This window comes from Acanthaster planci, linkage group LG02 (assembly GCF_054643075.1).
Source record: "Acanthaster planci isolate LZ-2023a linkage group LG02, COTS_SCS, whole genome shotgun sequence".
NCBI classification, from domain to species: domain Eukaryota; kingdom Metazoa; phylum Echinodermata; class Asteroidea; order Valvatida; family Acanthasteridae; genus Acanthaster; species Acanthaster planci.
The window spans coordinates 14,745,022-14,759,494 of NC_141778.1; the positions used below are offsets into that span (position 1 = coordinate 14,745,022).

Consider the following 14,473-nt stretch of genomic DNA (forward strand, 5'->3'; position numbering starts at 1 on the left):
TGTGAAGTTTGTGTATCATTTTCGGCGGCCATGTCTGTTTATCGAAAGCGACCACTGTTGCCTTTAAAGTCTGCTGACTTTTTCAGCCCATTTCAAAATACATGTGAGGGTTCACAATTCAAGTAAGTACACGCACTCATTTAGTTTGTATACTTTGGAACGCTTTTACTTAAAGAACTGTTCTAAAAACGGTTATTTTGTACTTGTCCACTGTTTATAGTCTGTTTACTTGTTGCAAAGGCTGATTTGTTTTACCGAAGGAGGAGACGGAATAAAGAGTAAAGTACAGATATTTAAATGAATTCATCTTACCTGGCGTGGATTCTCCCACGCGTGTGAGAGGGAGCAACCGCTATGGAGAAGTATGAGGTAGCAGAAAAGATAAACTATCCAACCTCCGGAGAACAGACGTGACGACATCCACGCCACGGCCACAGTAAACCACCTCTGGAGGCAAACCAACGCGCCCAATTCCAAATGAATCATACTCCGGGGTCGAATCCGTCTGGCCTCGCGCCAATTCGGCGCAGTGGTCCCAGCGCTTAACCTCCCGCCGGCCATGCCGGCTGCTTCATCGGGACGCCGACCCCGGCCGGCACACGACGGGCAAGGGCTAGCGGACCTCGTCACCAGGGGTCCGGCACCGCTCTTGCCACCGGTCCGTTGACAGAAGCTGCTCTGCCTGTCCTCACTCCTGATGCACCCGCGATGATGCAAGCGCCGGAGACGATGCTGCGCACCTGACCCACTGATCACCGCTGCTGAACTGTCGGCACTATCGTATCCACAATCTCTATCCCGTTTGTAGCTTTGGACGCAGTCCGCCGAGCACCAATTTAAACCCGTCTCGCTTCGTTGCTCGTTCATCTTTGAAAATAGAAAAAAATGGACATCAACCTGTCACACAGAAATTCCAGTTAAATATTCTAGGATCCTCCCTTTGGTTTAAAACGCACGAGAGCAGTCTACTTATCCCACAGTACAGATTCACTGTTTCCTGTAAGACATTGGCTGTTACCTGCTGTCGTGCAGCCCTGGAGCAGAGTGACTCCTTTCTGCTGTATATTACCCCGCTGGTTGCCACACAAAACGAAATGTACTGAAAAAGAAATATCCCCGCAAACAGCAGACAACCGCACAATGGACGCAGCTCCACCACACTGACAATTTTTTTTACTCAGTTATGCATCAATTTCGTGTGGGGAAAAAACCAATTGGCCTTCTCGCTTGACGGGCCACCGTGAAAAAGCAACTAGCGATCACTGGTGCGTCACCTACGCAAACGCATCGCTTCCCCGTAGCCATACATCACTGCCAGAAGCACAAAACAAGACGGGCTCTCTCTCTTTCCTCTCCTCTCCGCTTCCGGAAGTCGATCTACCTAAACGAGGGAGCTATTTGTTGTGTCCAGGACATCTCTGTAGCGATCCAAGCCACTCCCCGCCATCTGAATGATTTCCTCCTCACAAATCAATTATTTGTGCAGCTCTGAATCATCCACGACACCTTTTGCGTGTGCATGGCACTAGACTCGGGGGGAAAACGAGTTGTTTGACTGCCACCCTAATTTTGTCCCCGATGCCAACCCCCCTGTTCTGCGCGTGTGATGCAGGCAATATCTGGATGCAGAAATGAACCTGCTTGTATACGAAGCGTATAGCGTAATCAACTCGGTCACCCAAGCCTCAGTTCGCAATGGTCCGGTCCTTAACGTCGCAGCCACCCGAACGGCCTATGGGCTTGAAGCAGGAGGGCGGGCCCCACGGTTTGTCAGGTGACACAATGCAAATTGCAGGTCGCCGATAGACGGCCGAGATGCGCTAGTGCAGATTCCTTTAATGGAACACCGAAGGAGAGGCCCTCCGGTGCGACACCTTAGCAGGCCTGATTGGGTGACAGGCGGCGATACACCCGACCATTCATGTTGCGAATGAAACCCCCCGCTCGCCAATACACAATGTTACTCGCGGCAAGATCACGTTAGGAGGCTGGATACTGGCGATACATCTCCAACCGACTCCATTATATACCATGCCGTCGGCGCAACTAGTAGCGTGGCCAAAGCCACGGGCACCTCATAACAAGACAAAAAAAGTCACCCTAAGCCCAGCACGAAATACCTCTTAAAACAGAAAAGAACATAGGGGGTATATTTTTAGAGTGCCGAGCAAGCACAACACTGCCCTGGAGTCTCCCGCCACTGCGGATCCTGGCAGGAGAAAACAGATGGAAATGTATGATCGAGGCTGCCTTCATTGATTGCCCCCCGGTTCACCTGGGACTAGCAGGTAGAAAGGCTTGACATGCTCCCACGTTCCGACCGAGACCCCGAGAGCACGAACTGTATTATTTAGGCAATTTGATATATAAAACGACCAATGCCAAGGAGCCCCAAATGGGGGGAAAGAGTTATGCCTCAGACATCTGGCACAGGTTCTCTCTCTCTCTCTCTCTCTCTCTCTCTCTCTCTCTCTCTCTCTCTCTCTCTCTCTCTCTCTCTCTCTCTCTCTCTCTCTCTCTCTCTCTCTCTCTCTCTCAATTTTTTTCTTTTCTGGGGAAATCTCTCCTTCCGAGTAAAGTCACATTTTGACAAGCGGGGAAGCCCTGAGCCGGTGGTGAAGATACAGCCGTTGCACCGCAGTCAAGATTGCGTGCAAAACCAGCCCAAGATGCTCCAATCCCTGTGATCATAATAACATGACTAAAAATGGACTCTTCGTCCCACCAGAAATTATCCTCAATAATAGGCGTACATTTAATAATGTATACACAGATATATCCAAATGTCAAATGTGTTGGAGTACCGAATAAACTTATAAAAGTTTGGAAAGAAAGCAGGTGTAAGTCGATCAATACACTCACAGGAGAGAGTCAACATTCGCATGTTCTTTTTGTTTCGAATTGGACTGATTGTGTAGTGACAAAACCGTCTTGACCAGTTGGAAACGAGCCACGACCAGCCAAATTATCTCTTTGAAAATAAAAGCAGTGCTCCTTTTTTTCAAGAGTTAGACAAAACTTTAAAAAACAACTTAGAGTGCTTGTACGTTTTGTGCATGAAACGCTTAATACCATCAAAGAGGCAAAGCAGGCAAAAACGTGGCACAATAATCCCTACAGCGAAGCCGCCGAGAGTCATCTTTAAACAACGAAGACACCGCACTTTTTTCGTAATCAACGATGCTACTTCCCCACGTGCTTCCCTGAACCGTGGCGATGCTGCACGCAAAGGGAAGAAGAACGGCAAAATGAAGGTTAACCCGGTTAACCCAACTCCCACTCAGTAAATACAAAAGTGCCCACGCACAGGCCAACTCGTTTAGCGTTATTTCCTCGTCGAAGTCCAGACAAGTCCAACGGCCTGATGGAGAAATAATCCATATTTAGCTCGGATAAGAATGAGCTGCTGATAGCTTTCTCAGATGCCTCGTGGCTGTGGCAGACACCCAGAAAGAGCTGGTTAAAAGAAATTCGGTCTGTCCTTATGTGGCTTGTCCGGTAGGACATGTGCGGGTTGCAATTTGACTGATTTTGTGATGGAGAACATCTTAGTAACACACAAGCACCCACCCCGTCAACACAGGGAGCTAAGAGAAGTTTGCATTATAGATTGTTGCCACGGTTATGTTGTTCCAAGCGTTGGTAGGAAGTTGATGTAGGTGCGTTCCTTATTCGGGCCTCGTGGCCATCCCGCGAAATCCTAACCCACCCACGTGACAACTACTGGGTTGCGCAATACGTCCGAATGCCGGCCCAGCGAGACCGATAGGCTGGCTAACCTTGCCAGGTCTTTCTTCCTTCCAACCTGGCTCGTTGCGCTTTACAGCCACTCCAGTTGCTGACCTCAAAATCAACCCCATGGTTTCTACAGCTAGGACCTGATAGAAATAGACAATAGAACCTGTCGTATTCTGGTCAGTACTTCCATCCTTACGATCACTCGGCCAGTTCGAAACATTTGAGACATTCGAATGTGCCGGGAAGAAAGTGAAACTAGTTCCGGCCCCATCGGGAGCACAGAACAAGATACATCCGTATCAGACAGTGGGTTCAGGGTGGAGAACGTCGTGGACTTATCGAAGGAGAGTTGCTCGAAGTGGCGGCGCTGTGGGGCAGGGGGGTTTTCACCGCCAAAGATTAATTCTGGTTTATTTCCTTCGTCGTTCAGAATCAGCAATGTATTGGAAGTGGAGGGTGAAAATCTGATTTTGGGCACACATTGTGTCCAGAATGTACGTCAAAATTTGGAAATTATTTTTTGGCCCCCAACGAACCTTCCCCTACTTGCCCCACCCTCAAAGTATCAAATCTAGCCCTGGCACTGTTTCTGGAGGATTTCCTTGGGTACGCCAGCGACGGCATCTATTTGGCGGTGGAAACTGAGTGCAAATATTGAGATACACCGACCAATGATTGAAAGAAGTGGATGTCAAGGCTGCACTGACATCTCCAAAGGGCACTTGTACTAGCTTTAAAGCGAAGTACCTTGTTTACAATATAAAAATCGCGTGTTTGAACTTTCATGTCTTTGAACTTTCATGCTCGTTGCAAATATGAGAATGGTTAACCACCGTTGCTCATGCGTTTTCAATGGCAGCCCTGTGAGCGTGGGTGTCGAAGATGCGTGATAGATGGGGCTTAAGGACGCATCATTAAGCACCGCTCGGTAAATAAGGCATACTTAATCGGCCTGTCGGCATGAAAGACACAACTTACATCCGGCGAATGTACTGTTGGTGAATATTGACATTTTTTAAAACTTAAAGTGGCTACTTAAGCGCCCATCGAAAACGAATAGAACATCTGCACAGTTCAAGAGGGGATCGAGGGGGGACGCCTGGCTTATGGTTGGGTTTCTGACTGCTGTTTGAGACAAGGGTTCGAATCCAGTAGATACGTGCTGTGACCTCTGACAAGCCACTCATTACCCACATTTTGCCTCTCGCCACTGTTGTTCGTATACCCGTGCCTCTGATGGCATACGTTGATATCGTCCATCGAAATCTCGTGGCCTGATGGGCGGGGATAATAATTGTAAAACGCTGTGCCAGCCTATCACAACTTTCATTGCTCCCTTAATATGTATATTTTTTCTCGAAATTTTCATTCCCATTTCTACTTTCTACTGCCAAAAAATCGAGCCGAGAGGGTCGTAAAGCAATGTTTTATTTGTCCAAGCAACGTCAGCTACTGTTGTTTACTACGTGTTCGATATTGTTCCATCTCATTTTTCTCCTTGTAACTTGGAAACACGGGACGACCCCCTCGGAATCGCCCTAGGAGGTAGCGAGGAACATGGACTACCGCATCGACACGACCATGCTCAACACTGACGTATGTAACCCATCCGCCAACAACATAACACAAACATGAATTGTGATGGTCGTTTATGGTGTAACGAATGCCGTGCTAGGGGACCCAGAACCGTGCTGACTGTTAAACAGAAGTGGAGAGGTTGAGAGGGGATCGGGACTTTTTTGTCAGTTTCGGCGGTCACAATTTCTAGGGAGAAAAAAATAACACACTGAAGATCTTTCTTAGTCGAGTTCGTTGGACCGTGGAGATCGATCATAATAGAGTGCTCTAAATTGATTTCCTCTATCTTGTGTCGTTCATGTAACAGACGGTTATTGCTGCTACGGGCGCTGTAAATGTTCTTCTTTGAGTTGTTACTGACGCAGTGGCCGCCTCATGTTCGAAATCGGGGCTGCTGTGACGCGAGTGCAAGCACGAGGAGGGGATGGGATTTCGGGGGGGGGGAATTGTCGACCACTTGATTACTCTTTAATATTCAGATCTGACCGGTGCGTTGCGTGGTACTTGAGCGAGGGGAGGGAGTCTTGTCTTACGGTTTCACAGGTTCGGTGAGGGGTTGCCAAGAACATGATGGGAAACTGGAGATGAACAGACATCCACACCGATCCGGTGGGAAACTCGACCGCCCTAAAGACTTGCCTTGGCCGCCCTTACCGGCCCACCCCGGGTGTCCTCGGTCGAACTTTGCCGCTCCTGTCCTGATTTTTTTTTCGGTATACTCCTTTGTTTCGGTTTGATGCATTGTGTGATTTTGTGGTGGCAAAAGAATTCTGCGGTTTGGCAATCATCTCACCTACAACCAATAACTACAGATTTTAATGGAGTAATTATTGTGTTGATTCCAGGACTAGATGCTATGGTAACCAAACATGGAGTAAACTTGACATTTGAGTTGACTTTGTTGTTGAAATTAACACGATGTGAAGAAATTGTTCCGCTGCTTTGCCACTGGTTTATGATTTCTAACAATGCAAGTTCGATTTTTTTTGCACCATCCACCCTTTATGACTGATTGCATGATCAGTTTTATTCACGGGAAAGACCGGTTGTTTACGCTCAAAACGGGCCATTTTCAAAGCGTTGCTATGCATGCCTTCAGAAATTTGCCGAATGCAGAAAATTCTAGCTTTGTAGAACTGGGTCGCCAGCCAATAATGGCACATAACTTGAGAATGTTCTAGAAAGACATAATCTCTCCTCCTTTGAGCTCTACAGTCTAATTAGGAAACTGGTTTATCAAGCCTTAAATGGTGTTGCTTCGGGTATCAAGAATCTCTGTTATATTGACCGAGCATTTTCGTATATATTTATGTACCGGAAAGTGTTGCTAGATCCTGCCAAAAGCACCAGATTCCCATGGAGATAATCAACCTTCAGATCACATTACTAATCTGGAAACTTCTTCACATTCAGTTGCTAGAAAAGTGTCCCCAGATTTTTGCATGTATTTGTTTTTTTCACCGGAAGGCGTATTTCTTTCATTAGAACGGTGCCATGTTGGCGTTAGGGTACAGCCAACAAAGGGAGAGGAGAGAAGGTTACTTGGAATGATCTGCAACTTCATGGATGATGGCTGACGTGCCATTGGGCATTCGGTACGCACGCCCCCTCTTTGAAATGGGGGGGGTCAAGGATCAAGCATTTTTAACCGCAAATTTTAACCCGGTGCATGAGCGCGTTTGGAAGTCTTCTAAATAAACAGAATACCATCTTGATCAGGGGATATTGTGATTTCGTAGTCCCACACAATCGACCACACCGCGACAAGCAAAAACGGGAACTGTAACCGTCGTAAATAAGTCGGCAACACGGGGCGAATCGACTCTTGAACAAACTGTGGCTATGTGCCCCCCCCCATAACCAGCGGCAATACGAGGCCACAAGAAGACCCGTCAATATTTTGTTGGATTCGTTTTCAACAATGAAGAGGTGGAGCAGGGGAGATCGACCGCCACTGCAGGAGGCGATAAGTTGGAATCAATTTCACCCAGTGTCTATGGTCCAAAAATGTGTCATTTGAAAAGCCACGTTTGTAACCAAAAAAAAATATCATGAAGTCCGCAGATCTCTGGTAGAACTGACTAATTGGGTTAGAAATATCTGGTTTCGAGGGGCAGAGCGACATTCTATTGTCCCGTAATGATACATTACTTCATCTTTTGTGACTCTGTGAGGGTCCCATACCGGGCAAAGAGACAGACGAGGGTGGAATTCTGCGCTCGCAGTTCGTTGACCATGAAGCCTGAGCTGTGTTTGTGAAAACATGTCTCCCGTTCGATATGCAAGGAGTCAGGCTTGAAATTAGTCACTTAGGACCTGGTCAGATTTACCAACAAGCCTTGATCGCCTCCATTACATTTCCAATTTCAACTAAATCAGGGATTTGACCCCCCTGTCGCACGCGGGCAATCACCCTCCATCCCCACAAACGAAATATTTCCTATTCAATTTGGTTTACACTTTCCCCCCTCGGTTTTTTAAGTAAACAAATCTCCCCAGAATGTGAGGAATATCACAGTCGGGGCCGGGGCGGTCTGTGTCTGGCTAGCGGGAGTCACGGCGTCTGAGAGCGGGCCAAGAGGTGCTACTTTCCAGAAGGCCCGAATCCTTTCGGCGGTGTCCCCCGTGTGCCATTGCCCGTCCCTGCTGGTGTTTTCGGGGGCGGTCTTGCACCATCTGTTTGGTGGTTCAAGGGTTTTTCACCCTCCTGGCTGAAAGAAAACCGAAACCATTTTTTTTTCTATTTTAGCAGATGGTTTCGAGGCCTTTCCTCTCCAGGTGAATAAAAAAAAACTGACAAAATGGCCAAGCCGATAGTGCGTATTTCCCCCCTTGCGACTGCTCATAGGCCAACTACGACTGGGCCGGTAGCAAACCTTAGAACACTGAGAGGATACAAATTATAAATATTTTCTTGCCGCCCTTGAGGTGGTAGTTTATAACCGATCATTAAGACAGCGGGTGGGTTGAGCTGGTGAAGTGTGTAAGGAAATCCGCCCAACCCGGAGAAAATGTACCATATGGGCCTCAGTGATGGACGCCTTTCCGTCACGGTATAGTAAACCATAACCGTGGTTCTCGTCTTCGATATCCCCTCGGGGCCACTGTACCTGATGACCTCTATTTCTCTCGGATACCTTTTTTACAATTACATTTCTGAAAGGAATGGGCCTCTTGCCCTTCACCTACAAATTGAGTGCAAACCTGTCATTAATGTTTGGAAAAAGACCTGCATTTCAATTTGAACTGTTACATGTGCTCTCCCATTCTTACAGTAATTTATTTCTTTATCAATGTTTTTGTTTTGGCATGAAAGAATGGCTTTGGAAACCATTCAGTGTTTTTAGGGGATTTCTTACCAAAATTGGAACCCCTCTCAGTACGACAAGTTTACTGGTCGATCCTCATAGAAAACTTCATGGAAATTCCAATTCATTATTAGGATCATTACTGTCCTGTCAAGGGGAGATATAAGAATATTATCCGAAATGATTTCCTATCCACCGGGGGCTTGTTTCTGAACAAAGAACGAGATACTTTTAAAGAACGAAATAAAAAAGACAAGAGTTTGTTACTTTGGTGGACCCGCGTTTCGTAGAGCGACTTGAAGGATCGTTTCGTCCTTGTCTCCTTATTCACTATTCGATCCATCAAGTACTTCAACTTAGGCACCAAATTTTCACGTTGCTGTTATCAGATTACCCCATCTGTGTGCATTCCTTCTCAACATTCTTGTTGATGGTTTCAGAAAATTCATTATTCTAAATGGGCCTGCACGGGCACCTGACGATCTCAGTCAAACAGTCAAAATACCGGAGAGTGGTGACGAAAATTGATTAGGAAATTCTTCGGCTCCATGTCTCTCTGAGGAGACGGAAATAGAGACAATTTTTTTTCTTTACTCTGGTTCCTCTCGGAGCAGAGATTGAGTGTGACGAGTGATACTAATTTCGTTCCATGTCGGGGGAGCACATTCGAGCATATGCCGCTGTGACATTTTGCGGCAAGGGACAGAAGGAGAGGCGATGACGACAGTCACTGGGGGACACTGTTGGGCGACGGCGTTGCTTTCAAATCTGATCACCCGCAGCGAGTTGTTTTCATTGAAGTCCCTTATTTACGCGGACCACACCCTGCATCATTGCTCTTCGATGGCATGTAAAAATGGTCCTAGTTCGGCCATGCCACGGGTGTATGTCTTCGGAAGTTAAAATCCATCCACCGGTTCAATGGCCAGAGAACTCAACAGAAGATGCGTATAGGCAGACGTGGACGCGGGTACAATAGTGCCCAGGAAGCCAGTATTCTGCCCCCTTTAGTCAAATTATAAACTGTCTGTGTCTTTTTGCCCGAAAAGCCTGAGATTTTACACCAATAAGTCAAGAATCATTGACCAAGCCGCATACCAATGTTTCGTTCGTGTGAAATGGTTACGCTGATACAGTATAATTACTACACCAGCGATGCCCCATACCAGAAGTGCAATTCCATGACGCCCATCTGGCACCTCAATTAGACACACATTCGACAACTGCGAAGGCAAGTTGGGCTAAAAAGTGCTGCATGCATTCATTCAGGAGAAACAGTTTTAATTAAACTGTGAAGTTAAGAGCATGCGGCCTTTGGGTGTTAGTCCCACAAGTATCTCTATACACTGGAGAAGCAGCTCTGCTCTGCGAACTGAAGTGACTGCGCGGCCATCTTGGGCTATTCAGTACGATGGTATTTTCCAAGTCACCGGCTTTAGCGCCGTGATTGAATGCACTTTATCTGAAGTTGGAAGCCATTTTATTGAATATCCTAAGATGGCCGCGCGGTCACTTCAATTCACACACACTGCTGAGCTGCCTATCCAGTGTATAGAGATCAGTGTTTGCAACCCAAAATTCAAAACTTTGACAATATGCAGCTTACCTTTTCTTCTGAACTGTCGTTTTCACATGATCCTCAAAACCGGCTGTGCCATCAAAGACTATGACGTCAACCTATGGTTATAAATGTTAGATGACGGAAATTATGAGATTATATTAATGATATGAACATTTTCTCCATTTGAAGTAAAGCAAACATCTTTAAATGGAAATTACATGTATTAAAATGCATGTATCATAAGGAGAAAGTGCAGCACTCCAATAGGTGCAGATGATGCGATAGTTGGTGGGGAGATAGAGCGTCACTGGTAACACCTCTCGGTGAACCCTGGTGCTGGGCTCGTCCTGCACCGTGTCAATTCCCGAGAGGGAGGGCTGTTGTCACTACCTCAATGCGGCAGTGTCGCTTGATCAGCCCGGGGTCGATAGATCAAGCTCTTCGGAACACGTTGAGCGTCTGTCTCTCTGTGTGTGTTCCATACCGCGAATGTCTTAAGGCGTCCAGAATGATCGAACGAGGTACAAGATGAGAGGGGGGGTGGGTTCGTTGCACTTGGTTACGCCGGGCCGCCCCGACAGCTTGCTTATTTTTCTCTGTGTCCCAGTTGGTGCATGTATATATTTGGAGAGCTCTCTGAGAGCTCAGAGTTCATTTGTTAGTAGTTGATTGGTTATAGCTTCTGGAGTTGTCCTCAAACTAACTCCACAAAAAATGAACGGGAAATCTCAAATTCCCTGTCGTAGGCATCATCAGTACCCGTAGCAAAAAATCCAGTTTGTAACTTACAACTGATGGAAACAGGCTAGAGTGCAAATGAAGGAAACTTTTTACTTTACCTTGTACAAATATCATATATTTCCAGAACTGGTTCAATTTATTTTCAACAACTTCCACATTAAAATGTGTGAGCCGATAAGGAATTAATTTTCTACGGACACCAGATTTAAAGCCTATTTGTTCACAGCGTGAAGAAGCTTTACATCACATCTCCATACCCATGTCCTATCATACGCTGTATGATAGGCAGAAACTTAGTTTCGTTCCGCTAACAGCTCGGTATGGAGTAGAATCCGGAGCCTCTACCAAGTGAGCCAGCCACCAGCAACCAGAATCCAGCATCTACCACTTCGCACTCCAGTATCTTCAAGCTAATCCTTCTCGAACATTCCCTTCGACTCATACCGATTCCACGCTACCTGTATATATAAATCAGCGCTCACCTCCAGTCCGGCATCTCTCCTATGGACGACCGGAGAGCATCCTGGTCGAAACGTCGAGTTCACCTCGGAACCACCACTCAATACAGAAGGGATCGATTTCACATGGTGTAACAACAAACCTTCTCTTAGCCTAGCCTCCAGCATGTAAATTTTCGAATCTCACTTATGAATCTTTACGACTTAGGCCTCTACATACTTCCATATATGAACAACCTGTCGAAATTTTAGGATCCAAAATGTCAACCGATTCCAATCTAAGTCCCGTCCATCTCTTTGTTTTTTCCCGTTTTTATGATTAATGTTTCCTGGTGTTAGACAAAGTAAATTTTATTTCCGATACATGTAATTGACCACATTAACATCTGTTTCTCATTGTAATGATAATGTCTTTTCTTTTAACGCGTGCATCTTCATTGATGTTTCTAATGTAATTTCAATTTAATTCATCTTGTACCTGCTGTGGTCGAAGTCAAAGTGAAATCAAACCCTTCAACCACCTGACTCAGCAAACGCAAAGATTTTCGTTTAATTACAGAGATGTCAACATTTTGTCACTTCTGGAACGCGCAGAGCCGTTCAGTGCATGAACCACTTTTTTCAAATACTCGCACGTTTGCACCATTACTTTAAATCGAAACAGAATAAAAAACTTAACGCGTGAATTACAACAACTTGGATACGTGAACTGAGATAACACTACAGCCATATTCCCTTACTCGTAAAACATTATTTTCTACCAAATTTAATTACCTCTCCTTAAAATACAAGGTTTTTGAAAGAAACATATCATACCTTTGTATATTGCCTGGTTTACCAGTTCTGTCTTTGTACATTGAAGTGTATCGTGATAGGGGAATGCACGTGATCTGTTCATAAATTCCAACACAAATTCAAAGAAGTAAATATTACCAATTTGTATAGGTGCGTTAAAATTGCCAATTATCATCAGGCATATACCTTTTTCCTAACAAATGTTTTTCCTTTTGCGGTAATAATTAGATTTTTCCTGCCTCACATTTTCTCACTGAAATGATCCAGGCGTTATTTTATCATTTTCGGTCACAAAAATCCCGTAATCTGTATATAACAAAACATCAATAAACCAGAAAGTTCGATAATAAGGCTAATGAAAGTGAAACATTTCTCGGACGCCAGGGAAATTGCGCTAAACGTTCGGTCGACGTAACAAACTTGCAATTTAAATGTCATCATTAGGACCTTCAAAGGAGATTTCATTGGAATTTTTAAAATCAAATCCATGGACTACAAGCAGATATTTTAAGTTATAAATTTCAAGTTATAGCACTAACGCACATTAGCTCCCTTCTTACATTATGAAAAAAATTCTTTCAATCAAATTTTTACTGCGGTTGTATTTCGAAGGGAATGAATGGGCACGGTGATCTTGTTTAGTATACACTGTCTGGTCGTAGTAAGTCAAGTATAATGCTCTTGACAAAGTTCGGGTTTTACTTCAGTGTCCTTTTTATATTCGATATAACGTGCGGTTGTGTGGTCATAAATGCCTATTTGAACGCTAGGCTCTATGTTTTAGTCCTACCTCTATCAAAACTTAAGACCAGTTATTCAAATTTATGGGATGCTTAGATTTCAAACGCTTTTATGATTGTAATCATAAACACGTTAGTCTGCTTAAAGCTGTTACAGACTATAAACGTGTGGATGCGTTTATCAGTTACACGTGTCAACGTCTTCTGAACAGTTTCTGTGTTTACGTTAACCTTTACACATTGAACATTTCCCCGATAAACATACAATTATATCGGTTTTAGAATTAAAGTTACTGTGCTTAAATAGTACATGCGATCGACAATTAAATCCTTCATGTCATTTTGTTAACATGTGTATCAAAACAATATGTAAACACGTTAATCCATATTTTGATGTTTATTCACGTGTTAATTCCCAAACATTGAGTTTTACAGTGTATAGAGGCGGTACCTGAGTGCCTAAGGCTTCGATATGGAGCCATCTTTCAGAAGCTCCTTTATCTTTGAAAGGCAAGTCATCGGTGACAACCCATGAGAATTGGAATGTCCAAGCCAATTTTTTTGGCTGTATCCACGATTGTCTGAAATGAACATCATGCACCTCAATTTTTACTTCACCGTCCACATAAAACATCCTTCCCGAAGACTGAACTTTGAGATTCACTTCCCTGATTATCATTTCACAAGTTGACAGAGTGACATGGCCTATAATCTTTTTGTCCACTGGCAGGCCGATCAATATTGAAAGGTGTGAAAAATATGCCGAAAATTTCCAGCCGATGTGTCCTTTGTGAACGGTGTACGTATATAAGGCGCGGCAAGCCCTAAAATGGGACATCAGGTGATGCGCCCACCAGCGAACTGAGGTCATCGGGCTGGCAGTTTTGTAACAATGGAGCAGAGAGCTACAAGTGACCCAGTCACATCGTCACGGGACAGTGATGGACAAATTTCTGCCTCGGAGAAATTCATGGAAGAGGGGACATCGGCACATTTCTACTGGCCGCAGGTCTGCTCGTGTCTGACCCACTTGAATTAGTTCACTGGCCAAGCTTGGGCCGACTAGCAACCAATATCACTGGTACCCGGACCACAGTTTGCATAGGTTACCGTGCAAACTGGACACGTGGTGAACTGAAAATGAAATGGTCGTTGATCGTTGTCAAGCACGAACTACTAACAAGAAAGGGATGAAACTTGGTATTTGAAAATTTGGCACAACGAGCATTCTCATCATTTTGTGCAATCTAATCCACTACTCACTGAACATGAATGGTCCCATGACCCCATTGACTTGAGGAGGGGGAGGGGATTAAACACTGCTAGAGGTGTGAAATTACTGCAGAGGCTTTTTGCCTCGTTCTCCAGACTTTAGCTGCCGGAACGTTGTCGACCCAAGACCCTCTCCGGCCAAGTTGACACCTTCGGAGGTTACAAGCTTCTCGACTCGGGTTAATCAACTCTATACCACGCTTGGCGCTCGTTTTCTACCGCGGATCACTGGCCTTGTGGGCCGATGATGGAGGCGCATTACCGGCGTGTTGTCGGTGGGTG

General features: G+C 45.2%; 1 protein-coding gene across 7 annotated transcripts in view; it reads right to left on the reverse strand.

The window, feature by feature from the left end:
- Positions 1-14,473, reverse strand: part of LOC110973153 (uncharacterized) — an 82,201-nt gene that overhangs the window by 41,302 nt on the left and 26,426 nt on the right. For 5 of the 7 annotated variants that reach the window (XM_022223725.2, XM_087130362.1, XM_087130353.1 and 2 more), the window contains 2 exons: positions 10,231-10,301; positions 313-867 (listed from right to left, as the gene is read on the reverse strand). In XM_022223725.2, coding sequence (XP_022079417.1) covers positions 313-867 — 555 coding nt within the window. In that variant the 5' untranslated portion in view covers positions 10,231-10,301. Of the gene's footprint in view, positions 1-312; positions 2,055-10,230; positions 10,302-14,473 lie in introns of those variants that run through there. The other 2 variants (XM_022223724.2, XM_022223723.2) reach the window with 2 other exon arrangements.